The 26,019-nt window shown below is 41.7% G+C and overlaps 1 protein-coding gene and 1 long non-coding RNA gene across 2 annotated transcripts in view; both read left to right on the top strand.

The window, feature by feature from the left end:
- snd1 (staphylococcal nuclease and tudor domain containing 1) overlaps positions 1-25,806 on the top strand; it is a 177,884-nt gene extending 152,078 nt beyond the window's left edge. Inside the window, exons 20-24 of the mRNA XM_085137231.1 lie at positions 162-231; positions 4,386-4,499; positions 9,058-9,261; positions 22,072-22,116; positions 24,772-25,806. Coding sequence (XP_084993357.1) covers positions 162-231; positions 4,386-4,499; positions 9,058-9,261; positions 22,072-22,116; positions 24,772-24,837 — 499 coding nt within the window. The 3' untranslated portion in view covers positions 24,838-25,806. The remainder of the gene's footprint in view (positions 1-161; positions 232-4,385; positions 4,500-9,057; positions 9,262-22,071; positions 22,117-24,771) is intronic.
- Positions 238-3,634, top strand: LOC146499511 (uncharacterized). Its single transcript, XR_014870087.1, has 2 exons — positions 238-1,405; positions 2,305-3,634. It is a non-coding gene; the product is annotated as an uncharacterized LOC146499511 (long non-coding RNA).
- Positions 25,807-26,019: the final 213 nt, after the last annotated feature.

Here is a 26,019-nt window from a genome sequence, read left to right as displayed (position 1 = left end):
GAAATAAGCACAGAATCATTTACTCATCTCCTTTTCCTCTTGTGCCCTCTGTCTTCATCTGTTTCCCCTGTGCTGTATACTCTCTCTCTCTCTCTGCTCCCCGCTACCCCTTCCCTCTGTCTCTCTCTCAATTATTATTTTTATTTTTTTTGCTGTTACAGGTACAGAGCCAGAGTGGAGAAAGTTGAGTCACCGGCAAAGGTCCATGTCTTCTACATTGACTATGGCAACGTGAGTAACTTTGTGACAATGAATTTGACTGACTGCGTGCGTGTGTGTACGTTCTTGTCTTTGTCCCTTAATGATGGATTGTCATCATTCGAATATAAAACAAAGTGCTGGTGTTCAGGGCTCAAAACATATGCACAGTAGCAGTGCTTTTTCCTGGCCAAACCCAAGAGCCAGAAGGAGTTTAGTAACTGAAGAGGGATTTTTTTCCATTATTATCCATCTATTCAGTCACCAGTTGTTTGCTTGTTCCCATATTTATTCAGCTGGAGTTTTTCTTTTGATGTGATTGAAGCAGACTGCTTTTATTCATTCTGTAACTATGACAAAAACAGAGCTGCCCCCCTCTCTGAGGATTCTCATTCAGTGACTCCGTGATGACGAAGGCACTACATCCTCACATACGCGTTACAATTGCGTCTCTGCCCACGTGCGTACACATGCTTTCGCATCACCATACCACCAAGTGGCTCATTCAGCCAACCCCCACCCCCGCGACCACCCTGCGGAGTTTTCCCATGATGCAGTGGAGCGGCACAGTGTGTGACTGACCTCAGAGCAGGGGACACATCGAGGTTTGGTTGGCAGATGTGATGCATCCTGGCATGTTGCTGAAAGTGTGATTCTCCGAGGCTGACCCGGCACACAGAAAGGGGGAAAAGAATCAAGCTGCTATGTACCTCATTCTTTGTAGTTTTGCGTCATTTCAGTTTGGGTCAATCTGGCCTTGATTTTTATGGCTCAGGCTATTAGTTGATAATGTTGCAACCTCGCTCGGGAACAGGTCAGTACCTGAATTATTATGTGATCATTAGAAAACACAGCAGAACGCTTTTGGCATTTCATTTTTAAAGCCCGCGTTCAAAGTGCTGTCAAACCTGAATATGGCGGCGATAAATCTTAACGTTTTAGCCATAATAAATGTTCAAGGTTTTCTCTGTCTAGACTGTACAGACCAGTGAACACATTAGCCTAAGATATGGGGGTCATTAAATTAACTCCCCACTTCTAACGGCCATATTTGTCTGACTTTCCACCGCAGTGTGATTGGTTATTGCTCACGTGTGCCCTACCTGTGTTGATATATCAAGTTTATTGCTTCATAACATTGACATACAGTGCATACTTTTAATTTTTATACATTTTTTAAAAAGATCTGGGAGCCAAGTCAAGTCAAGTCAAGTTTATTTATAAAGCACATTTAAAAACAACCAAGGCTGACCAAAGTGCTGTACAATAAAATACAAATATAAAATACAATAAAACACAAGTACATAAAACACCTCACTGATAAAAACAATAAGTTAAAACAGTAAGTTAAACCTTGCTAAAAGCCAATGAGAAGAGGTGAGTTTTAAGAGCAGTTTTAAAAGTTCCTAGGCTTGTGGAGAATCTGATGTGAGGAGGTAAACTGTTCCACAGTCTGGGTGCAGCCACAGCAAAAGCCCTCTCTCCCCTAGTCTTTAATCTGTACCTGGGAACATCTAAAAGCATCAGGTCTGCTGACCTCAAAGATCTCCTGGGGCGGTAAATGCTAAGAAGCTCTGCCAGGTAAGGAGGTGCAGTACCATTAAGAACCTTAAAACCAGCAGTAAAATTTTAAAATCAATCCTAAAAGCAACTGGGAGCCAGTGGAGAGAGCAGAGGACCGGAGTGATGTGGTCTCTCTTTTTGGAGCCGGTCAGCATGCGAGCAGCAGCGTTCTGCACCAGTTGGAGGCGATGCAGACAGGAACGATCTAAACCAGCATAAAGGGAGTTACAGTAGTCCAGCCGTGATGTAATAAAAGCATGGACCACCCTTTCTAGATCGTTCCTGCACAGGTAGGACTTGACTTTAGCTAAAATCCGTAGATGATAAAAAGATCCCTTGACTACGGAGCTGATTTGTTTATCAAATTTAAAAGCACTGTCAAAAGTAACACCGAGGCTCTTAATGGAGGAAGTACATTTGGAAGTTAGGGGTCCCATAAAATCAAAGGAAAGGTTGGGGTCTTTAGGAAGCCCAAACACAATGACTTCAGTTTTACTTTCATTTAGATGTAGGAAGTTAAGAGCCATCCAAGTCAAAGCACAGCACTGAACTAACAACAACGGTATTGTGAACATGCATAAAACTGTTGTTTTTATGGACTTTTCTGTGACATTTTAAAGGGGACCTATTGTACTTGCTTTCTGTCATAGATGTATTGTTACATTAGTGGATGTTCATATTAAACATGGCCAAAGTTTTTAAATAATCTACAAGCAGTCACTGTGAGCAAAAACCTCAGGCTTCAGACAACGTATTATTACTTTTTGCTTTGGATGATGTCAGTGAGACCAAATGCACTTAATAAAGATCTCCCACGCACAGCTCTGGCCCCACCGACCCACTCTTCAAACCTTTTGTTTCTGAAGGCTAGCCAATTAGAGGAAAGCTGGTTTAAAGGCAAGGGGAACAGAGGTAAAATGGCTTGTTTTACAATACTCCACTATATAGTAGCTTACAGTCGAGTTCAAGAATAGAAAATCTGGTTTTGGGAATGAATACAACAGGTCCCATGTAATGTCAGTGCAAAACAAATGAATCCAACCTGAAATGCCTGTCATAGGCACTTTAAAGATGGGCTTTACAAGCCTTTGGTACTTTCTTTCATTTTTGTGATTTGGTGTTGGAAGCATTTGTTGGTGACAATCAATTTGACATGTATTGCTTTCTTTACTCTTAGCTCGTAGCTAAACTAGAGAGCAAATCTAGTTTAGGCTACGTTCAGACTGTAGGCGAAAGCGCATCAAATCCGATTTTTTTGACCCTATGCGACCCATATCCAATCATGGTATGACAGTATGAAAAGCACAAATCCAATATTTTCAAATCCGATCTGGGTCACTTTCGTATGTGGTACTGAATCCGATACATATCTGATGCTTTAGAAAGCGACTGCTGTTTGAACGGTCAAGTCGCATTAAATCCGTCTTTTACGTCACTGACACAAGACAGACGCCAATTATCACCTCTGGAGAAGCACCAGATAAGACATTGCGAACACTTCCTGGCCATCCACCGTAGATGTCAGTGAAACTGTTGGGAAGACAACGTTGGAGAAACGTGAACATTTTATTTGTACTGTATAATCTGCAGATTCTGACAGAAATCTGCAACTATCCTTCGAAGCACCGCTCCTCTCTAAAACAGCAATAGGGATAATTATTAGGTTATTTACATTATTATGTAAATAACAAAATAACTTAAAGCAAAAAATTGGGAAACGTAAAGTCTGAAGTCTTCATATTAAGGGCCATCAGTCAAACAATATTGTTTGCTCTGGGTCTAAACAGAGCGCGTTGTGTGTGACGTCTTCTTTTGCGCATGCGGGCCGCTTTGAGGGTTCGCACTAGAGCGCGTTTGCTGTCGCATTTTATTTGTAGTGTGAACAAGCAGACAAAAAAAATCGGATTTGATCAAAAAATCGGAATTGAGCATTAAGACCTGCAATGTACAGATGGCACAATTGATACAATATTATTTGAGAGATGGGGGCTGGAACGGCAGCACGGTGGCACGGAAGAAGGTCTTGAGTTCAATTCCACCATCAGGCCGGGGTCTTTCTGTGTGGAGTTTGCATGTTCTCCCCGTGTTTGCGTGGGTTCCCTCCGGGTACTCCAGCTTCCTCCCACCGTCCAGAGACATGCAGCTTGTGGGGATAGGTTAATTGGATAATTCAAATAGGTGTGAATGTGCGAGTGAATGTGAGTGCGAATGGTTGTCTGTCCCTGTGTGTTGGCCCTGCGACAGACTGGCGACCTGTCCAGGGTGTACCCCGCCTCTCGCCCTATGACAGCTGGGATAGGCTCCAGCACCCCCCGCGACCCTGAAAAGGATAAGCGGAAGCGAATGGATGGATGGGATGGATGGGGGCTGGAATGCCAGAAATTAATAAGCAGACAATGATAACAAGCTATGTTTTTTGTGTGTGGGTCATATAGGTAACAGTTCACTATCTCAAAATGTGAAACTCATGAACAGTTTAAGGTATAAAATCTTTACTTTACCATTGAGGCTTCACTGATGCTGTAACTGACCTATTTTCTTAAAAAATGGAAATAAAACAAACTCCAGCTTGTAATGAATCTGTTTTGTATTGATTGTTATTTTTGTCCTTCTTTCATATTCAGAGGGAAGTTGTGTCATCCACCCGTCTGGCTCCCATACCTCCGGCCTTCAGCACAAGGACCCTGCCAGTACAGGCCACCGAGTATACCTTCGCCTTCATCCAGGTCCCCCAGGACGTAAGTGCACAGACGAGCACGCGCGCAGAGCCGAGATATGTGTCGCAGCCGAAAGCTTCAAAATTAACTTTGAGATATCGGCTTCTTCAGCCTCATTTTCTGCCAGAAAGTCGACTTTCCTGGCAAGACATGAAAACTGTTTGAGTTTCACTTATCACAAGGGGCGATAAGTCTGCAACTGACAGACGGGGTTGAGTTGTCATTCCAGGCAAGTGTTAGTGAAAATTATGCTCATACATAATGCATATTGTACAAAACAGACACAACAATGACAAACACCAAGTCATTGATTTACTTGTTTGCACCAGATTTGAATATAATTGGGTGCCCAGACATGGTTTTATTAACAGTTTGATAGGATGGATTTCGATATACACGCTGCTTCAGCAGCCCGAACTTTCTCATGTTACAGAGCGATTAAAAGCCTTCCATTTGCTTTGTGTGTTTGTGTACTTGGATGTCCATCTGATAGCAGAGCACCGGTGCATTTTTTTTCTAATCTTCTTGTTTACATCTGAGTGTGTTTTCTCAACCTCCAGTGACCACTGGTGTGTGTTTATGTCTCAGCATGTGTGTGAGTGACTGTGTTTTGCACGTGTCATGGGGGGTCAACCGATTGGTAGCGTTTTGAGCGAGCAGCATCCCGAATAGAAATAAAACAGAAGCATGTTTTCGTTTGGTATGTGCCCAATTGGCGCATTAGAGCGAGTGTTTACAGGGTTTGGATTTCACTTAACTCAGTGTGCGGAGCGTTTGCGTGTTTCACAAAATAATATGATCACACACATTTACAGTAAACAGAGTCTAAATGTTTAGGACAGCTGTGGAATCATTGTTATGGTCAGTTTAGAGGCTGTAGTCTGCGATGCACTATTAAATGCATTTGCATTTAATAGTGCATCGCAGATTATCAAATGCACTTAACAGTGTAAGCAATAGAGGCTCCATTTATTCTAAAACATGGCAACCCTTTGAAGGAAATGTTTTGTTTTGTGCATCAGTGAGACAGCCTGTTGCGTTATACAGTCAAATTGCAAATTTGATATCATTATGTTTGAAAATGTAGCGTAAAGTATTTTTAATAGGGTTGTGAATGTGAGGAAACATAATCAAATAGCTGAGTATCAATCAAATCCACATCGGCACCTCCTTTAAAAACCACTGGATAGATTGGTACAAGGATGTCAAACATAAGGCCCGGGGGCAAAAATCAACCCACCAAATAGTCTAGTCTGGCCCACTGAACATCTGATAAAAATACAGTTTACAATAAGTTTATAAATAAGTCTAAAATTTAAAGTTTTAGAGCTTTTCCTGCTGATGAAGACCTCTCACCAAAGTAACCTCATAATAGATAAATGATGAAAAAAAATGTTCACAGAAATAAAGAAAGAAAGAAAAAGAGATTATACAATGACAGGACGGTCTGTGCAATGAGCTAACAGATTCTTTTTTGTCATGTCACACATTTATTCCTCACAATTAAAGCTCAAAGCAACATTTTTTTTCCATTTAGAAATTTTTAAAAAACAGACGTTGTGTGAAATTGATTTTTTTTTTCATATATTAAAATGTGTCAGGGATTAAATTTGTAGTTAAACTTGTTTATACTGTGGGCTGGATGTGGCCCACGGTTTAATATCCCTGGCATCGTCAATATTTAAGCGTAACCTAATATATTGTTGGATGTGAAAACAGAATCGCTTTCACTAAAAAGAAAGAAAAAGAAGAAAAAGTGCATGTGTTCACAAGCAGGTGGTACCAGGGTGCATGCTGTCACCTGTCTCATGAGTCAGTGATGAAGTGGCCCATCTGTTGATCCTGCCCAGGGGACTGAGGCATCACCTACACCTTACAGCCTGCAGACACACACACATACGCACACAAAGCTAAACCACATGTTGGAGGTTGACATGCACCTTACCCCTCTCTGTCAGTCTGCATCTGTTCTTTCCTATTTCTCTTTTCATTTTCCTCTTTTCTTGTGTTCGCCATCTGTTTTTTCTGAAGCCTTTTACTACGTCACTCAAACTGACGGCACATGACAGCCCACGACCCCTTTTGTACCACACCTTTTGAAAAAAGCTCGCTGCCTTTGTCTTGCAATCTGCAACCTGACACCTTTACACAAGATGTTCACCATCCCGAGTCATTCATTGTCAGTCGTATATCCTTCTTAACACAGTTCTGCCAGTAGCATAAGATCATTCTCCTGCCTCCAAATGCCTTTTCATATGGCAACAATATCTTTGTAGGGGGGGAAATGCCAAGGTACACTCTCACTGTTCTGCTGTTTTGAAGGAATAACACTTTTAACTTAAAGTTTTTATTTGCAAAGAGGCACAGCGTGTTATTTCCATGACATCTCACTCCAGCAGCATCTACCACACATTTATCAGTAATTAATCCAGTTTTCTCGTGTGCATCATGAACTCTCAGCTGCCTTGCCATTTTCTTTAGTTTGCCTTTTCAGCTAATTAAAACTTTTTTTGCTAAGACTGTTCTTGTAGAAAAGATGAACACCCAAATTATTTCTTTTAACAAATGCCAGACAGAAGCACTCCAACCAAAATAGCCACTTTCTAATGGTAGTGGCTTATAAACAAGCCTACTATTCCATCCAATTACTCAATCACGTACTAAATTGCATCGCTTACACTGGACTGCTATCGATCTCTTCTCATTAACAGACGTGCAAATTAAGCGGTGGAAAAAATACACTTTTTCTTTTTTGGGGGGGAGCTAAAATGGTAAATGGCCTGTATTTGTGTAGCGCTTTACTAGTCCCTAAGGACCCCAAAGCGCTTTACACATCCAGTCACCCACCCATTCACACACACATTCACACACTGGTGATGGAAAGCTACATTGTAGCCACAGCCACCCTGGGGCGCACTGACAGAGGCGAGGCTGCCAGACACTGGCGCCACCGGGCCCTCTGACCACCATCAGTAGGCAACGGGTGAAGTGTCTTGCCCAAGGACACAACCGGGTCAACTGTCCAAGCCGGGGCTCGAACCGGCAACCTTCCGATTACAAGGCAAACTCCCAACTCTTGAGCCACGATCGCCCCAAAATTATAAAGCAAAGGTCACTAGACAAAACTGTAGAACACCTGCTGACACTACACATCTATTTTATTCTTTTCATAATTTGCTTTGTGTTTTCTTGAAAATGAAAAGTTCAAAAAGAAGAGAAAAAAAGGTGTTTTGTGCCGGGACGAGATGTAATATTATCTTGTCTGAGAAGTTTGGCTTGTGTTGTTTTTATTAAAAATGACATTTTCTTCATAGCATTTCAATATCGCTCAAAGCAAGTCATTTTAAAAAAAGAAGTGTTTTGTTATCCGAATGTAAGCTGAGGTGCAAATGCAAACATTGTTGCCCTCAAGTGCTTCAGAAATGTCTGTTCTACACACAGTGGATGAGAGCGGGTCACTGAAAGGCACTCATTAATTTTGTATCGTCTCTTCGCGAGTGTCAGCGCAATTCCTCTTCTATGGTAGTCTCTCTCTGCGTTTTTCCCTTTCCTCCTGTATCAGCTGTCTCTCTGTCTCTCTTATCTCCCTCACTCTCTTACTTTCTGACACACACTGACTCGCTCTTCCTCTCTTCCCCTCTCTCAATGTTGCCTCGAGCTTCCCTGCAGCGCCTGTGACAAGTTGGCCAGGGGGAGAGCGGGGACAAAAAAGGCCCTTAGTTTTGTGCCTAGAACAAGCTTCCCTGCCCACACTTGCTCACACACGCGCGCACGCACGCACATAACCCAAGGGCGGCTAGTTCGAAGGGGGTTGCCATGGAGACAAGACCAGGGCGAGAAAGAAGGGAAGCAAAGAGATGGATGGAGTAGGGGAGAGATGGATGATAGCCAGGGACTGATTTTTGTTTCTAAGTGTCTTCTTGCCTTTGAAGTTGTGGCTCCTCCCCCCCCACCCACCCACCCACCCACCCTGATTGCTGGAGGACATGAGGTCAGGATTGATCTGCAGCTGTTCCACCTCCTTCTCTACCATATGTTCAAACAAATGCTGGCCTTTCACATTTGAGAAGGTTAGGAATTAGAAGAGGTAACTACCTGAGGAATAAGAAGAAAGGAGAAGACGACTGATGATCTAGATGAGGAGAAGATTCAATAGGAGTCTAACCGTAGATGCTTCAGACAGACTAAAGCCTCTTTAGCTGGTTGAGTAGATAACTGTCATTTGTATAACTTACATGAATGAGGTGGTGTTATTATTGCCCAGTAGGGTTTTTTCCCCCCCATTTACCAGTGTTTGTTTCCAACAGAATGATGTTACAGTTTGGCTGGTGCACATCTACACTGCTTCAATCAGTCTCTAGATTGCATTTGTGAGCCATCAGTAGTGATAACCTACTTAATTATCTCTTTCATCTTTTTTTTTACTTTCTCCCTCCCCTCTTATTCATTTCTTCTATTATCAACTCAATTTTAATTTTTTCACTCTTTAATCCAACATCCATTTCTACCCAATTGTCTCCCTCTTGCACCACCTTCCATTCCTTCCTCATCTTTTCTTAAAATCCTCTCGCTTCTTCAGGAGGACGCCCGTGCTGATGTGGTGGACTGCGTGGTTCGAGACATCCAGAACAGCCAGTGCCTGTTGAATGTGGAGTACTCGGGTGCCACCTGCCCACACGTCACAATACAGTTTGGGGACACCAAGGAGGACGTGGGCCTCGGCTTGGTTAAAGAGGGCTTAGTCATGGTGGATGTCCGCAAGGAGAAGCATCTGCAGAAGATGGTAAGTGAGGAGAGGAGATGTGATGCTGGTGACGCAAGCTCTCATTGTTAGATTAACAAAAAAAATTATTTCTTGTTGTTTTCTGTTGTTTCCATGCTGCTTCTCTCCCTTAGTGAATTGGCTGCTGTTATGTTTAGGCAACCAGACCTATTCTCAGTCTACGTTAATTAGTCTTCTGGTCTCAACAGGGCCATAGATGTGGTAGTCGTGTAATTACATAGCTGATATTTATAGGTATCGTTAAGATTATTGGTACTGCTGCGTTTATCAGTTCCACTACTGTAATGTTTGGGTTGAGTTTGTATTTTGTTTTTAGATTTATTTTTTTCTTGTGGAAAATAAAAGACATTTATGATGTGTTAAACAGAGAGAACCTGAAAGAGCTTTGTTTGAAATCAAAAAGTTAAATCCGCCTCTGTTTGTGTGCAGTGAGCTGACGCGCTGAATGATACTCTGACCTTTTCACATTTGAATTTCTGAAAATACTTCTAGCCAAATAATCAGCTGGCTAATGGTTCCTTTTAATTTTAGTTACCCATATTCAATGAGGTAGGCAGTTGAAAACTGCGTTTATCCACCTGGATGTAATTCACTAGGTGCTTCAACAGACTGCTTGTTTCGGCAGTAAAGTTTAAATGTTTGTTTCTTCCTGCTGTAAAATCCCACAGCATGTGAAACTGAAAGCCGCCTTCACCTCTCTAAAAAAAGCTAGAACCATTCAAGATTGGGAATAGCAAAAACGCATCATCATTTCTCCATGGCTTACAGCTGAACCACTTTTCAATAATACAGCCTTCAATAATTTAGCCCCTGTGCCTGTTTAAAACTAGTCCTTGCTGCCCATCTTTAATTGTTTCAATGCAGTTCAACTTTGCAAACAGCGGCCGACAGTTATTCATAGTTTGTAGTTTGGGTGAGATGTGAACTGGGTGTTTTTGCTTAAGATGAATTAACAGTTATGGACTGCCTCCCAGAAAACAAGTCGGCGAGAGAAATATGATGTCACTGAATTTGGATCTCAGCACTGTTCACCGTTGACAATAGTGCAAGTTTGTTGGACTGCAATTTTAGATACACAGTGAATGTTTGGCATTCTCACTGGCGAATGACCCGATTGCATATTATTTCACATTACGAGGTCTTTTGCTTCCTAGCAGTTAAGTAATCACCATGTTTTGGTGCTAGTTTGTCATGGAGAATTTCTCGATACATGAAAGCTAGTACTACACTGAAAGGCTGCAGATTTTCTAAGTGTAAACACTGTGGCACAAAGGACTTAATGCTTATCTCATCTCACTTGTCAAATGCAAGTCTCACAATACACATTAAAACACCTCCACTTTGCCTCAGACGGTGGCCATTTTGTCAAACCACGAAGCATCACTCATGTGCTTTTCTCTCATTATGCTAATTCTCCTCGTAGACTCAAAGCCACTCTGTACATGAAAGATAAAGAAAAATGGAGGATATTTATTCCTGCTGCAATTACTCCTTCTGCACAAGCGCAATATTAGTCACTCTTATTTATTTCAAAATTAAAGCTCACAAAGGAACAGAGTAATGTGTCCACCAGAGTGTAATCGCTCATAAATATAATCAGATTCTATATTAATCTAAATTAGAAGCTACTGGGAAGAAGAGACTTGTCAACGCAGTGTTTCAAACAATTTATTTACTCTCCCATCCCGCCTTAGTCAATAAAGCACTGTGCATCGTTGTGAGAGTGTTTTGAACTCTGACCTCCCAAGAATAGCCAGCAGCTGTAATGCAGTCTCTGGTTAATGGTCCCTTTAGACAAAGGACGGTGATTAAAACCTCCCAGCAGTTCAACTAATAGGCTTATAGACTCCACAGATTTAGGTTTTGTTGGATCAAACAGTTCCTCTTTAGTATGCAACAGCTGTGCCTCCACATGCATTTGCCTCTTCTGTGCTGGCTTCAGACAAATATTTTGATGTGGAGAAAGCCTAACAAGCAGCAGTGTTGCCAAAGTGTTTACAAGTGTGTGTTAAGTAAAGCTCTACAGCTTTCTTGTTGATAATTCCACCCATCAAGTCTGCTTCCAAGCTCAAAGCCATCTTCCACATTCTCTTCTTCGTGAAAACAAACTCGAGTAGGATCAGACGACCTCTGAAACATCTAAACGTGGTAAATTGTGCGTCTGAGTCACAGTACATGTGGGCTTATTTGCTAGACTTCTGTTTGCATAACTAGAAGTTTGGTAGTCAAATTGCTGTTCTGCTCTTTATAGCATTATTAGAAATGATGAGCATCTATCGGTTTGTTGGGTGACAGAAAATCAACAATTGATTAAATGTTTTTGGTTGGCCGTTTGTTTTGTTTTTTAGCCAAAAAGAATAACGTGTTAAGTAACCAAATATTGTGGAAATGAATTGATAATTAAAATTAGGGCTGTGCGATATGACCAAAATCTCATATCCCGATATAAGAATTCTATCGTCCGATAACGATATAAATCACAAAAATGTAACATTTTTGTAAATTCTGTGACTCTCGGGCAGCTCGACTTGCGGGAAGTGTTTCCAGCTCATGTAGCTGGAGTCCAGTGTTTTAACCGATGCATAAAACGATACATTTTTAGACATAAGTTGTAATGGCCGCCGTTTTCTTTGTGAGTATTTATTACAAGGCGTGCTGCGCGGAAAAGCCTGTTCTAACGTTTGAGTCTAAGGTTTATTTTTTAGCACCTGGCGGCTCTTTTTTTTTACTTCTCATCCGTAAATAATCTGCTCTTTCACGTGATTCAGTTTATTTTGAAAAGTCTCAACAGGATCTTGAGTTTTATTGTGAAAGGTTTATGTGGAACATAAACAAGCGGACATGCGATGTGTTACGGTGTTCCCGTCGTTGTTGCTAACCACAACGCATAAAAACAGGCGCTTGTCCGTCGGTAGTGTGGTTATATTAAATATAAGAGAAAGAAAGAACTTTAAGAAATGAATATAGCCACTACAGTGACATCAAAACGATGAAAAAATATTGCCGTAGACAGTTTATTTTGCGACACCACGAAACAAACGATAGCGTAAAATGAAACGATAGACGTTTTTATATCGTCATCCAATATATATCGTTATATCGAACAGCCCTAGTTAAAATACGAATGAGTTTTAGCCTGAAAGAGAACCATTAGTTTTTATAGTTTTAATCACAAATCAAAGCTGCTCAAAGTCAAACTGTTGTACAGTTCCAATTTCCCTCTTTCTTGTAGGCTGCTCAGGATGAATGTGTTCACCTTACTTTACATTTTGCTGTAGTGAACTTGGACTGTTGATGGAGAGTAATTTGTGTGCAAGGTGGGGTGCATTGTGGCTGGGAGATTCATGAGCCCAACTGTGCCTGCTGCTAGCACGACAACAGAAAACGTTATCTTGAAGGTGCAATAGAGCCAAAAAAATGTTCTAAAGTACAACTTCTTGGTGACCTCTGGATCATTCTTCCCCTATATAAAAATTCTCCCAAAGCTCAGTAGTGTAGAATCCAAGCATTCTTGCTTTGCACCCTGTGCTCTTTTACTCCTCCCTTCTGCCTTTTTATGCATCTAGACTATCAGCCTCCTTGTAAAAATGACTTTTGTCCTTTCTATCTGTTCCATTTTGTCTCTGTTCTTTAGTCATTATCCATGCCTGGGCATTGGAACATGGTCATTGTAATCTGTACTCTAGTGCTAAAGCTTTACGTAACAGATGGGCTGTAATGTTCACTGGCACTTCAGCAACCATTAATAGTCAGTCATAAGTGCACGGAAGGTTAACACCAGTCTTTGAGGATGGCAGTGTCGCAATAGAGCAAAAGCAGGAAGGAAAATTCATCCATTTGGGTCTTTATTTCTTTTTTCTAATGCCTCTCTGCCTTAAGCCCTTTAGTAGATGCTCACTATGCACACCATATGGACAGCTATCACATCTGCTGTATAGCAGTGTCATGAAAAGGTATAAACATTGTGAAAGTGTAGGTGAAATGATGATCATATACCAGCTGCTTCATCTTAAATCTCTAGTTCCACTTTAAAGGAAGGCGAGAAAGAGGAAATGGGAAAATCAGATGGAAGATACTGAGCCTAATTATGATCAATAGAAAGTTCTTAATACAGAACCTACCCACTGATGTCCTTGGAAAATAAAGCACCAAGTTATATAATATGAAAACGATCCAAAGCGACAGACTAACCTGAATCAGAACAGCTGTAAATATTTTAAACTGTTAATAACTGTTAATATTCACCCTCATAACATAATGGATGTGCGTAATCAAGAGATTTTAATCTCATAGTGTAATCTGTCACATGCATATGGCATATCATGTGTAGTCCATCTGCTCATGTGTTTTTATTAAGCTTTTATATTTATTTTAAATATTTTATATTTATATTTATTTATTGTGTAGCTGTCTGTTCTTGGACTCTATCACTGTTCTGACTTTTTAAATTCAGCTATAGAGCTCGACAATGTGCACGCTTCTGTGGTAACAAAGGGGTGTTTGTGTACTGCTGTGCTCTGACTGTTAGGTAAATTTGGCCACAGTTTGTAGAAGAAGCCAGCTGTACATGTTTTCATCAAATTAGTATCATAAATGAGCAGTAAAGCTGAACAGCCACGTTATGGTTGCCTTTGGTAGCAATATTTAGAGCGATGTGTCATTTGGTCTGATTGCCCCTGTTGGCAACTGCCGTCATTGAGATGAAGAAAATTTGTATCACTCTCTTCAGTGTAAAATGGAGCATTTGTGTCATTTTCTCTGACAGTAAAAGTGTAGAGGGAAAAAGGCATCGGGATGCACGAGAAAACAATTTTCCATCCAGTTATAAACGCTTAAGAACGACAATGCTGTTCACTTTGGCAAACAAGAGATAATGAATGTTTGCCAAATGTCCTGTTGGACTGTTCTGTGTACAAAGAAAGTGACTTTTTAAAAACACACACATTTAGATCCTCTCTCATGCGCTAACCTGAGACTCGTCCTGGCACCATCAACTATCCACTCGCAGAAGGGCAGCTTTCCACACTGGTGCCCACTTAACAGACTTCTGTTTCTTTTTTCACCCTTTTTATTGTCTTTCTCAACTCACTGTTCACCTTATCTTTTTAGTTTTTTCCACTCCATCCCTTCTTTCTTGTTCCACACCTACGCAGTCCATTCCTCTGAATTATTGTATATACTAGTGCCTCATTTCTGATTGTCATATTTTTTCAACTTTTAGTATATTTATGTTATCCTGGGCCTGAGCCATGTCATTTAGATTTCAATGGCGAGGTGCCTCATTTGGCTTTTGCTCGTGCTGATTTGCATTTTGTCTTTCAGTGCTGTGTCATGATGAGCAATAATCCCCGGGAATTATAGTGGAGAAGAGCTCAGATCAAACCTGCTGGTGGCCTCGTAATGAGCTGTGATTTAAAATGCAGTTATGTGCAATTATTTGCAACTTACCTCAGATGTTTCTGCCCTTCAAACCCACACAAGGTTGATAATAATGCCCACAAGTTGCATGACAGATATATTATTTTCTTTCTACCTGATTGGGCACACAAGTAATAAGTGCCTGGAGCAGATATTTTTTAGCTACTGCACAGAACTTCACACTTGCACTTAATATTTCTTTATCCAAGTTGTAATGAGCCTGTCATGGCAGCTCAAGTGGAAGATGTCTGTGTGGTTAGGAGCGCTGTCGTTTGTGCTCTGCTGCTTTTCACCAGTGTTTTCTGTCAGCAGCTGCCAACAAATATGACTGATTCAAACTGTGGTGGGCCACGGTGCCGACTGTCTCACTCGGTCACCTCATCTAACCGAAGTCTGTGCTGGCCCCCAAAGTTCATTAGTGTTACAAGCTAATAATTTCCAGTTTACTAATTACAACTCAATTACAAATACGGAAGCGTCTGCCTTCACCACCATAATTATTATCAATCACCAACAGCCAAGCTGGAGTATCGACTTCGCTTCCACCTTGTTCCCCACAGAAAGGATTAAGATACCTTAACCTAATGTATATAAAGATGGAGAGAAGATCTTTACCTAAATGTTTTCGTGAGTGTGTCGGCAGAAGGTGGACTGTGGTGGAAACAGCTGTGAGGTGGCCTATTCAAAGTGAAAGCTATAATTATCAGGAACCCCTCAGGAAATATGGTTTTATTTTTTGCCTTTTATCTTCTTGCTCTGTATTCTTGCCGTATTCACACTGATGCTTTGCTTTTACCGTATGAATTTTGAGCAGCTGACTTTATAGTGAAAAGCTTTGATGGCCCAGAAGAGACGCCTGTAAGCGGAAGCTCACATGATGTGAGGTTTGTTTATTCAGACTTTTTTTTTTTTTCCCTTTTCCTTACACAAAGGGCCTCAGGGGTAGTGTAGTTTTCTTACAACTTGCTATAGTCCCCAGTGTTAGCTAGTAGGACAGAATAATTGTGTTAATGGAGTTTGAAAATGTAGATAAAGAGGGAGCTGAATGTGGGGAAATCAGGAAAGAGGGTCACACGTGCAGAGGGCTGCCTCCAGGGATCGCCTCTTCCATTTATCAAACCACGATTGCCCCTTTAGTCTCCAGTCAAGGGTCTCATGTGGTGAGCACCTCTGCTGCCATGCTGTTAAGGCACTGCTTTGGAGATTGAAGATATGCTTCCTGGGAGTGTTGTTGCCTCTGTAGAGTAGGTTCTTTGTAACAAATTGAGGCCTGGTGGGCAAACCACGTTTCATGTAACACTGTTCCCCAAGAACAGGAGTCACATATGTAGCTGTCCCTCATGTATTTGACATGGAGGAAAGGAGGAAAGCGATGGTAAAACACACAAGTGCAAACCTGGGAGATGAATACCAAAGATAAGTAGTAATGTAGTAAAATTTGTGTTTGTGAAATTGTAATAAAAATGCCAGTAAGATTAAAAGAAGAAGAACAAAAAATAGCAGGTTGGAGTTTGTGTGGCCGAGTACAGAAAGTCGGTACCCCACAGTGTATCAGATTTCCGCCGCCTCCGCCCCCAACCCAAAAAGTCTTCACCGTGTCATTTATAAATGGCTTTTAGCCATATCCAGTCCACCAGTTGACTGATTTTTCAGGTTGCTGCCCTCGCTTTTCAACCCCCAACGCCTGTCACAGCCCATCAAGAGCCTCTTCATCCCCCAAAAACCCACAGGGCACACATAAACACCCCCCCACTGAGTGTCACGGGTGTGTTACAGCATAACCGCTCTCCACCAATAGCTCAATACCTAATTTACAAGTAGAGTTAGAGATGGGGCCTTTTAATGGACATTTTCTGCTCCCTGTTATTGACTGCATACACACTAGCATGCACTTTCCTCCCCTGCTGGCACTGCTCTGAGGGTCTTTTTTTTCCCTTTTTTTTTTGTACATGTCCTAACTGACACGCGCCACTTCACAGATGCCATTCCTTCTGCAGATGTGTACACACACACACACACACACACTGTTACACGCCATCCTCCCTCCTAAGACCCCGGGGTGAGTACAGGAGGGGAGTAGAGGCACCAGGCTGTTTTAATTTATACTGTTTTGTGATATCTGACCTTGCTGGGAAAAATAAAATGGTATTGGAGAAGAGCAAAATGTTCTTACACAACTTTTATGAGAGTAAATTTGCACGTTAGGGTGAGATGCAGTGGTGTTATTGCATATTTACAAGAGCAGTTCCTTCCAGAACATCTGGGAGAGCACTAGACGCTGTTTGCATTTGTTGTATGTGCTTGGGGTACACGAATGTGTCCTCTTTAACTCCACGAACCTACGCTGGTGGGCTTGTCATGCCACGTTCCCAACAAAGCATCTGATCTCATCCGACAGCCATGCTGGGGGGACCAGCATGTAACAGGATGTAGTCTTAGTTTGCAGCAGACAGGGGCAATGACACTCATGCACTCGATGTGCTTTGGCTTTTTGGTGGGGGTTTGGGAAGGAGCAAAATCACACCGGTGCAAAGGAAAGCTGTGTGCTGTGATTTCTAACACGAGATAAAACGATGGGTCATCGCAAAATGGAGTTTTGCTAATTTCATTTTATCTCGATTATCAGGTTTTAATAAGTGTTGCAGGCCAACAAGGTCTGGTAGCTCATTATTTGGCACTGTTGCCTCATAGCATGAGGGACCTAAGTTAAATACCCAGCTGGGTTCTATGTCAACTTCAGAAGCTTCAATTTCCCCTGCTTAGTTAATGCCAGAGCATTCACGGAAAAGACAGAATCTGAATCTGAAGACTTTCACTTTGTGGTCAAAATAAACAAATAAGCCAACAAAAATAGTTAATTGTAAGTGTTTGATCATTTGTGCAGCCCTAGTAGGAAGTAAAGAAAGGATTAGGAGAAATAAAAGCCACACACAAAAAACAAATTGCCAGACATTGTAGATCTACTTTGTTTTACATCCATTAAAAAAATAAATAAAAATCTGATTCAGTGTCTTTCTATATTGTCTTTACATAAGCACCACTGCATTCCTCCAGTCCTGACACATGACAAACCTTCAAGGAGTCCCCTCCCTTGTTAGCTATGCGTGGACATGTTGATTGAAAGATGTCTCATAGGACAGTCCATTGCTTAACAGAGCATTCTCAACTGGAAACACCCTGAGCTGCGGACATGAAAGCTATTATTTTCTGGAAGAAGCTCTGACGACGATCCGTCTGCTGCAGAGTTTTTTGTTTTCAGTGTAGTCAAAAGGAGGCTGTGATGGCAGGCAGGCGGGGGGGACATGAAAGAAGACGAAATAAGGATTGATAGAGTGGGATGAAAAAAAACAAGAGCAAAGCAGCAACAAAGAAATAGTGACAAAAGGCTGTTAGTGGCAGTTTTTATGTTGGAGTTTGACTGCATGTGTCTGAAAGGCTGTGCGCCTGATCATCATTGCTGCTAATGAGAAAAGTGCAACATGCACAGAGGACACGCCTCATTGTTCCCTTTCCACTCGGGTGGTTTTTAAGTCCTCTGACATCCCATATCGTCAGCGAGGACCACGTGAACACACCCGGGCACTGAAACGTCGATTAGTCACTTGTTTTTCATACACACGCCATCCAAAAATCTGGCTTTACTTTAGCATTTTCACGTGCTGTGAAATTCAAAGAAGACGCAGCTCACCTACGCACCAGACGTGCACAACCTGTCACAAAAGTGCCGCGTTAGCGCTCGCTCCGATCCGCCACTTTCACACCGCACTTAGCAGAACACCACCTGGGCATGGCATGCTGGCCAGTGCGGGGAAATGCACGGTCTCCCTCCCTCGCTGCCTCTCTCACTCTCGCAGATTCACAGCCAGTCAGATACACAGACAAGTGCCAAACCGCCAGACCGACACCACCTGTCGTTCATCTTACGGGAAGCATCACACTTACACAAAGTCTCCCACCAAGTCTTGCGTGAGAAAGTTACCTGCATACATTAACGCTGAGTCAAAAGTATTTTCAGATCCTTCCCCTTTGGTGCGAATGCGAGTATCAGATAGATGTTTTTAGTCTCAGGCTTTTACAGTAGAACTTTTTTGTCAGTTGTTTTGTTGCAAGTAATTGCAAAGAATGAAATCACATGCATTCAGGAGCACTCCCACGTATGCTGCAGCCTCCTTAGCCAACAACATATTCTCTGGTGCCAGCATCCATAGCCACTGCTCACCGTTAATGGCATCTGTCTGGCATATGGGAGCTCTGTAGGGTCATCCAGACAAGCTCACTGTCGCCCGCAGCCTTCTGCTACCTGAACCCTCTACAAACTCTGCATTTTCTTTTCTTTTCTTATTGGGCTTCTTTATTTTACGTGCACATTATTTTACTTATTCTACCTCCCTGCCATCATTTCTACATTTCCCTTCCTCCTCCATCTATATGATGACACCCTTGTTTGCTATAAAGATAAATATTCCTTTTCTTTGCCTCTCCAGACGAGTTTTACATCACTTTGTGTCACAAATGAGCCATTGTGCCTCTCTACTGGAGCCAATAGAAAAGCTGTGAAAAGAAGGATCCGGGACAGGATACGTGCAGCCGTTCGAAATCCAAAGTCTGTCATCATCTGTGTTCAGCTGCACAGTGATTGGCTGTTGTGTTCAGTGAAGTGAAGTGAGGGGAACAGTGAAAGATGAGGGTGAGCCAGGAAAGGCACCCTCCCGACCACAGTACAAAGAGGCCCACCATGATAATTTCAGTATGGCAGCATATCATCTGTGCATATTGTGCTGTAGTGCTCTTGACTTTGCATCTTTCACAGAATACTTAGCATTTGGATTCAGCCTCTCAGCTCTATGGAGTTTGGAAAAAGTGCAGATGGAATACATTTCCTCTAAAGTTGAGCTCTTTTTGGGGTTTGCCATTTTTCCTCACAAATGCAATTCTCTCTTTTGTGTTTATATATTGCCTAATCCACTTTGGCGCGTATGAGACCCTCTTCCCCATCATGTTAGCTTCCCCTAGCTGTCCAAGTGTTGCACTGGGAAAGACTGCTGTGAGCACTGAGAGCTCTCCTCCAAAGCCCAAATGGCATCACTGGCCTTTTGTGTCTGTGAAATATCTTCGGCTGGGTCTTCCATATGGTGACATCTGCCTGATGGGACCAAGATGCCAAATCCCAATGCCTTCCAAAAACAAAAAAAATCTCTCCTTTAGCTGGCTTTGACGGATGACTTGTGCAGCCACAGCACTTTCCTCAGCCGCACACTTACATGTGCACGCGCTCACACAGACAGACAGGTCTGTTATCTTGGCTGTGCCATATGCAGCGCAGCTATCAAATCAACCTATGTGCACAAGCTAGCTAAGCAATTAAACTCCAGAGCCTCATCCACACTCGACTGTTTTAACATCTGGCATCCTTGTTCTAGATGTGTATGTGCCAACCAGCTCTTCTGCTATTATAATCGCCTTCAAAACATACTGGAAAACGGAGTCTTTTATGTGTAAATACAATGACTGCTCTTTCAATTGACTTTGGATTTCTTTGTGTTCTTTCATTAAAGTTTTCCTTTTACTGTCATGGTTATGTCTGCCACTATGTCAGAAAAGACAGGAATGAACAAATTCATGCATGCATCGTACAGATTGTGCTTATTCGGTAGATGTGGTGCAACCTCTTATTTGTGTTTGTGTACCTCGTGCACAATTTTATCCAATATTGTAAGTGGTGGAGGACATCTCGTTCCAAGGGTCTGTTGCTTGAGCTTTTCAAGGTCCAAGCATCCACTTACACTGTACCCACCTAAGCAAACTGTCTCTCTATCTCCCTTTGCCCCCCCCCCCCCCCCCCACCTGCCCTATGACTCATCACTGGTTCATTCAATGAGGCTAAATGGCTGTTCTAGCAGAAGCAGTCAATATGCTCAACACTGCACATTGGTTTTCTCTTCTCTCCTCCAACTCCCGTATAATCCTCTCCATACTCTCAATATGTGCATATTACCTTTGAGTAGATATTTTTAAAGCAGCACTTCTATTGAGCAAATGGACAGCGTGGAAAGAGTTTCTATATACAGTATGTGGCAGAACTATCTGGGGACTTATATAATACTTATACACTTTAATAATACTTGTACACTTTGTTTTTATTTCATATTAGGTTTATTTATCACAGATTAGAAAGTTTAGATTTAAAGATTTTATCAAAAAATACACCCTGAGATGGCACGTGCTCAAGTTGCTACCCTAGACTCAGTTGCTTTACTATAATGTCATAGCTTAATTCCACTTTTTAAGGCATCGGGTTTTAGCATTTAAGTTCATTTGCAGACTTTGATAGATCATCGTTGCATAGCCTTTGGTGAATAAACATCAGGTTGGCTGTATTTGCTAATTACATGTTGATTCAATGTTATCTCTAGGCTCTAAGTTGAGATAACAAACAATTATGATTACTTGATGCCTTTTTTTTTCTTCTTTTTTTTTTTAAAGAAAACAGCAGATCTGTATCTTCGGTTCCTTTTTACACTATTGTATGTTTCTAATTAGCTGAATTGATTTTGCGCTTCTGGTTGAGAAAAAGCTCGATCCAACTAAACCTGCCGGAGCCTATCAGACAGTCAGTGAGTGAGGGGTAAAACCAGTAAAAGAGGCTGTCGTTACAAAGTGCCGTGCAGTGTTGTTTTTATAGTTGTAGCTGATTAATTGCACAGCACCTACAGTATCCGTTACAATGCGTTTTGTTTAGCAAACAGTTGCTATAGTTAGCTATACAGTACTGCTCATAGCTGACTCATTCCCTGTTAGATTTCACTGTTCCACAACCTTACTGTAAAAACAAAACAAAAGAGAACTGTTTTTGTACCAAAAGAGAAAAAAAACACCAAAGGAGAACACCTTTAAGGTGTCCTACAAATGCACTTGTTTAAAAAAAAATCTTCTGCACACCATCGACGTATGAGTATGAGAGCCTCTTATCTTGAGTGACTTAGCATGAAGTGATGCCACTCCCATTGGTGGATTAACTCAGTTACAGAAAGCGTTGCGCTGTAACATGACGTCGGGAGCTCCGTGTGCTTCCTTTGCATGTTTGTGTGATCTGCATTGCCCGCAGTAACATAACCACTTTGTGTCTGCGTGTTGTTTCGATCTTGTTGATCTTCAGAGAACATTGCGCTCCTTCCATCTAGTGCTGAAGGGGAGGGTGAGCAAGTACCCTTCTTTATAAAAAGTCAACTTTGTGCAAAAAAAAAAACTTGTAAATTTCCATGTATGCAGGTAAAAGAAATGTCTCAGGGGCAGAACAGGTTGAAAGGATGCATTGATTCACCTTAATCCTTTAAAATCCTACGGGTGACGCAGGGATGTGATATGCTAATGACTTGTCTCTTTCTGCCTCAGGTGACAGAGTACCTGAACAGTCAAGAATCTGCCAAGAGTGCCAGGGTAAGTCACTTCATCCCAGCCACCATCTTATTGTCTGTCGTTTTCTATTTCTTTTTCCTTTTTTTTCCCACTTTTCCGTCGCCTCCTCCTGTAGTTTGTTTGCCTCTCTGAGAAATCTACTGATGCCAAAACAAGAATACATTACAACACTAATTACTCTCCCTTGGAAACTATCAGAGAGAAAGTGTATCCTCTCCTCTCTGCTTTTTCTCTTTCTCAAGATGTCACACATTACATTGGCAGTCAGCATTGTCCCATATGGACTGCTGCCCACAGTCTGTGCAGGTCCGTTCTATGAAAATGGGGGGTGGGGATTTGTGCAAAAGAGTGCAGTGGGGATAGTGAGGAAGGAATGAATAGGATTTAGGGTCTAGCACACTGGGCTCTCATGTTGGAATGAGTCGAGTCGGAGTTTTGACATAACAATCCGCCGCAAATCTATTTATTTTGTGACCAGTAAACTGTGCGGCCAGCCAAGTGAAACTGGCAGCAAAAGATTGGAAAGGAACCCAGGAAATGTAAAAACAATAAGTGCTTTCAGACCAGAGAGTTCTAGGGACTAGTTGGTGGGGGGTTACAATTTAATGTGTAGTGCTATCTCGCGCTATGTGTAGCACAGATGGACGGGGAGGGCTGCGAGAGTCCAGCTCTCCAGACACACTGTGAGTGCCATTGTTTACTTTCTCGTAATACTGTTTCAATTTCTTTTTCTCTATACATCGCTTCACTGTGTGTGGGGTTCCTTAGGTAGTGAGTGGAAATGTGATTTTCACTTAGAGTGAACATCATATTGAACTTCCTCCTTCACATATAAAGCCTGGAGACCATTGATGGTTCATTTCTGTGTTTTGTTGTGTTGTGTTTTTCGCCCCTTACACAACTGATGTTTAGACTTCATAACATGTCCAAATTGCCACACTTGTGTCTAGGTCAAGTGCTGTATACACTCAAAGGTTCCTTTTCTACTGAAGTTTCTACTTCTTCCATTGCAAAAGCATCTATGTACTGATGATATCATAAATATGCACAAGAAACTAGAAAGTCGTTGCCTTTTTTTGGCAATAATGAACTAAAACATATTCATCCTGCTGCTTTTAAAAGCCACCAGTGCACTACATGTGCCAACTTTCCGATTTAAGACTCGTTCCTCCATAAGGGTGACGACCTGCCCTGTACATTAATGCATATATATCAGCATATCAAAGATATGTGTGATATATAAAAAGACGTGGTTTGACGATTATTTGGACAGTTTGCACAGGCAGAGACCACCTTCACTAATCTCTGAAGCGCACCGGGTCATTTTGTTCTATAAGCAGGCCTGAAATATTACAGCAAACACTCAGTTCAGAAAAGAGCTTCTATGGTTTCTCCTAGTAAGTTTTTTTTAAGGATTAAAGAGTTGAAACTACATTACCCAACTTCTTCAGGAAATCTGAATCCTGATCCTTTAAAACATAAATAAATAGAAGCCACTTGAACCTCGTCTCTTGTGACAAGGGGTCGTCCCAGCGGTTAGCGCCGCACATTTTTCAACAGATGCCCTTCCTGACACAACCGCAAAGGGGATTAGCGTCTTTAGCTTGAATTGAACCATCAACCTTTCACTTGTCAAACACGGCTCTACGGGGCCATACTTTAAAAGAAAAATTTTAAAAAAGACATTATGTAAAAATAATAGAGGAGTAATAAAGGTCTGTTCAAATAAGTCCTGTTGACAAGGGCTGAAACCTGGAGACTTTGACAGGATCGTACAACAAAGAAAAAGCCTTTCACAAGAGCCCCAGGAGCACGCAGAAGACACTTGGATGTCGCTTTGTTTACTCTTGTAAAGCATGATGGCTCTACATTCTAAAAGAATCAGTCCCTCCTGTGACGCTTTAGCTACCCGGCGGTTATACAGCATGTCCAGACAATGAGTCAGTCAGAGGTGGAATTGACTGTAATCACAATCGGAGTTACTGCCATGTTTTCAGGGTGTCAGGGAGGAGCAGAAAAAAAAGGCAGCGGAGTGCGAAACAGGGAAATGGCTTCATTCATTTCATTCATTCTAATAACTACTGCTAATTAGCACAGTCGCTAATTAGGTATGAATCACAGCATTAACAGCTGAACGCGCATGCTTCTGAGAGCCATAAAAGAAGCATCCCAGACAGCAGACCTGCGCATATACACACAAACACCTGTCAGACCGGACGGCTTCTATGGCTTTTAAAAAGGCAGTAACTAACTGGGTGCTGTTCCAAAGTGCGCACACTCTTTGCCAACCACGTCGCGGTAAAGCCGACATTCAGGCAAACGAGATGGTTTATGGGGCAGTGCAGGATTGTCAGTGTAATGGAATAGGAGAAGTAATAGACTTGGTGGCGTTTGAGGCACTGTGAACCTCCTGGATACGCTGGTCTGATTAAATGGAGATGATGATGATGCTGGCTCTTCACACTGGTCTGTGAAAGCACTAAGCTCTCTCTCTCTGTGTTGCACTGTAGCTCTCTCTTCCCTTTAGCTTCTTTTTCTTTTTTCTTGTCCATTTAACATGCAATGTGCTGGAGAGGTTATTGGAAGTTCCATTCAAAGCAATGGGACATTTTTACCACATTGTGCAGTTATCTGTGTCAGTATGGTCAATGAGATCTGTCTCTGTCCTCCCATCAGCTCAACATTTGGCGCTACGGAGACTTCCGTGCCGACGACGCAGACGAGTTCGGTTACAGCCGTTAAAGAAAGGAAAGATAAAAGAAGATGCACAAAAAAGAGAACAGACCATCCATTAAACACCATTCCAAAGACCAACGTGGACGGCAAGTGATGCTTCGGACAGAAGACGAACTAAACAACAAGCTCGCGACTCACTCTTCCCTCATATTTAGCATTTCAACCCTCCCATCTGGCTTTTCTTCTTCTCTTACATCTTGTCCTCCTGCTAGCCCCAGTAGCTCCATATAGAGCATGCTAGCAAAGCTATAAGAAAAAATAATTATCATGCAAGAATCACTTTCCTTTCGTCCTTTAGTTTCCCTAATCAGCGGCTGCACTATTGCCGGTCCGTTATTTGCCACACTATCCTCTCAGCAGTACCTGTGTGAATGATAATAAGTGATGCCTACGTATGTGTTTCAGCCAGTCATCGACTTTGCTCTCTGACACTCTAGCCCAAGCCCCACTTTCCTCTTTACTCGGAAGGGAACGTCTGTTTTGCAGGAAAAAGCTCAATTTTTTTTTAATCTTTGTTTTTTTTAAGCAACAAATGCTTCCCTAATGAATTTCTTGTAAATGTGAGGATATGTTGAAAGGTGTATATTGCTTTGTTTTAGAAAAGTGCTGTAGGTGAAGCCACACAGACTTGAAAAGAAAAAACAAACAAACAAACAAAAAAAGGATGAATTATTTTTGTCTTCAGTGTATATCTGTGTGATTATGACATTTGCAGATGTTTTTGTGGGGAGTGTTTTGTCGTTTATTCACTGTCACACTTTTATGACCAGTAAATATCGATGCCTTCACGTGGCATTTTATCATCTCTTCTTCTGTAAAGTTTACATTCTGATAACGGTAATGATCCTGTCTCTGGCAGTCTCTTCTCTTCCTGTCTCTGTATGCCATGGCAGATACAGTGTTTGAATTTGTTTCCACATAATGGACCTTTGCATTCTATTAAAAATCTGATGAATAAAAAATAAGCAAATTAAATGTGGGTTTTTGTTTTGTTTTCCTCAAATAAAAATGAAAGAATGCAAAAATGCAACCTGAAACAAAGTCCTTTAGACATAAAGCTCAGGGTTTCAGTTTTTTTATGAAACACTCGTGCCAAAATTTAAGAGCACTTCAATGCAGATAAAAGGTTTTGTTTCCTGTAAAACATCACAATCCAGCAAAGGTCTTTCACTAAAAGCTTGACAGTTT

The sequence above is a fragment of the Neolamprologus multifasciatus genome, chromosome 17 (genome assembly GCF_963576455.1).
Source record: "Neolamprologus multifasciatus chromosome 17, fNeoMul1.2, whole genome shotgun sequence".
NCBI classification, from domain to species: Eukaryota; Metazoa; Chordata; class Actinopteri; order Cichliformes; family Cichlidae; genus Neolamprologus; species Neolamprologus multifasciatus.
Note: the sequence above shows the minus strand (reverse complement) of the source record. Positions and strands in the feature narration are given on the sequence as shown.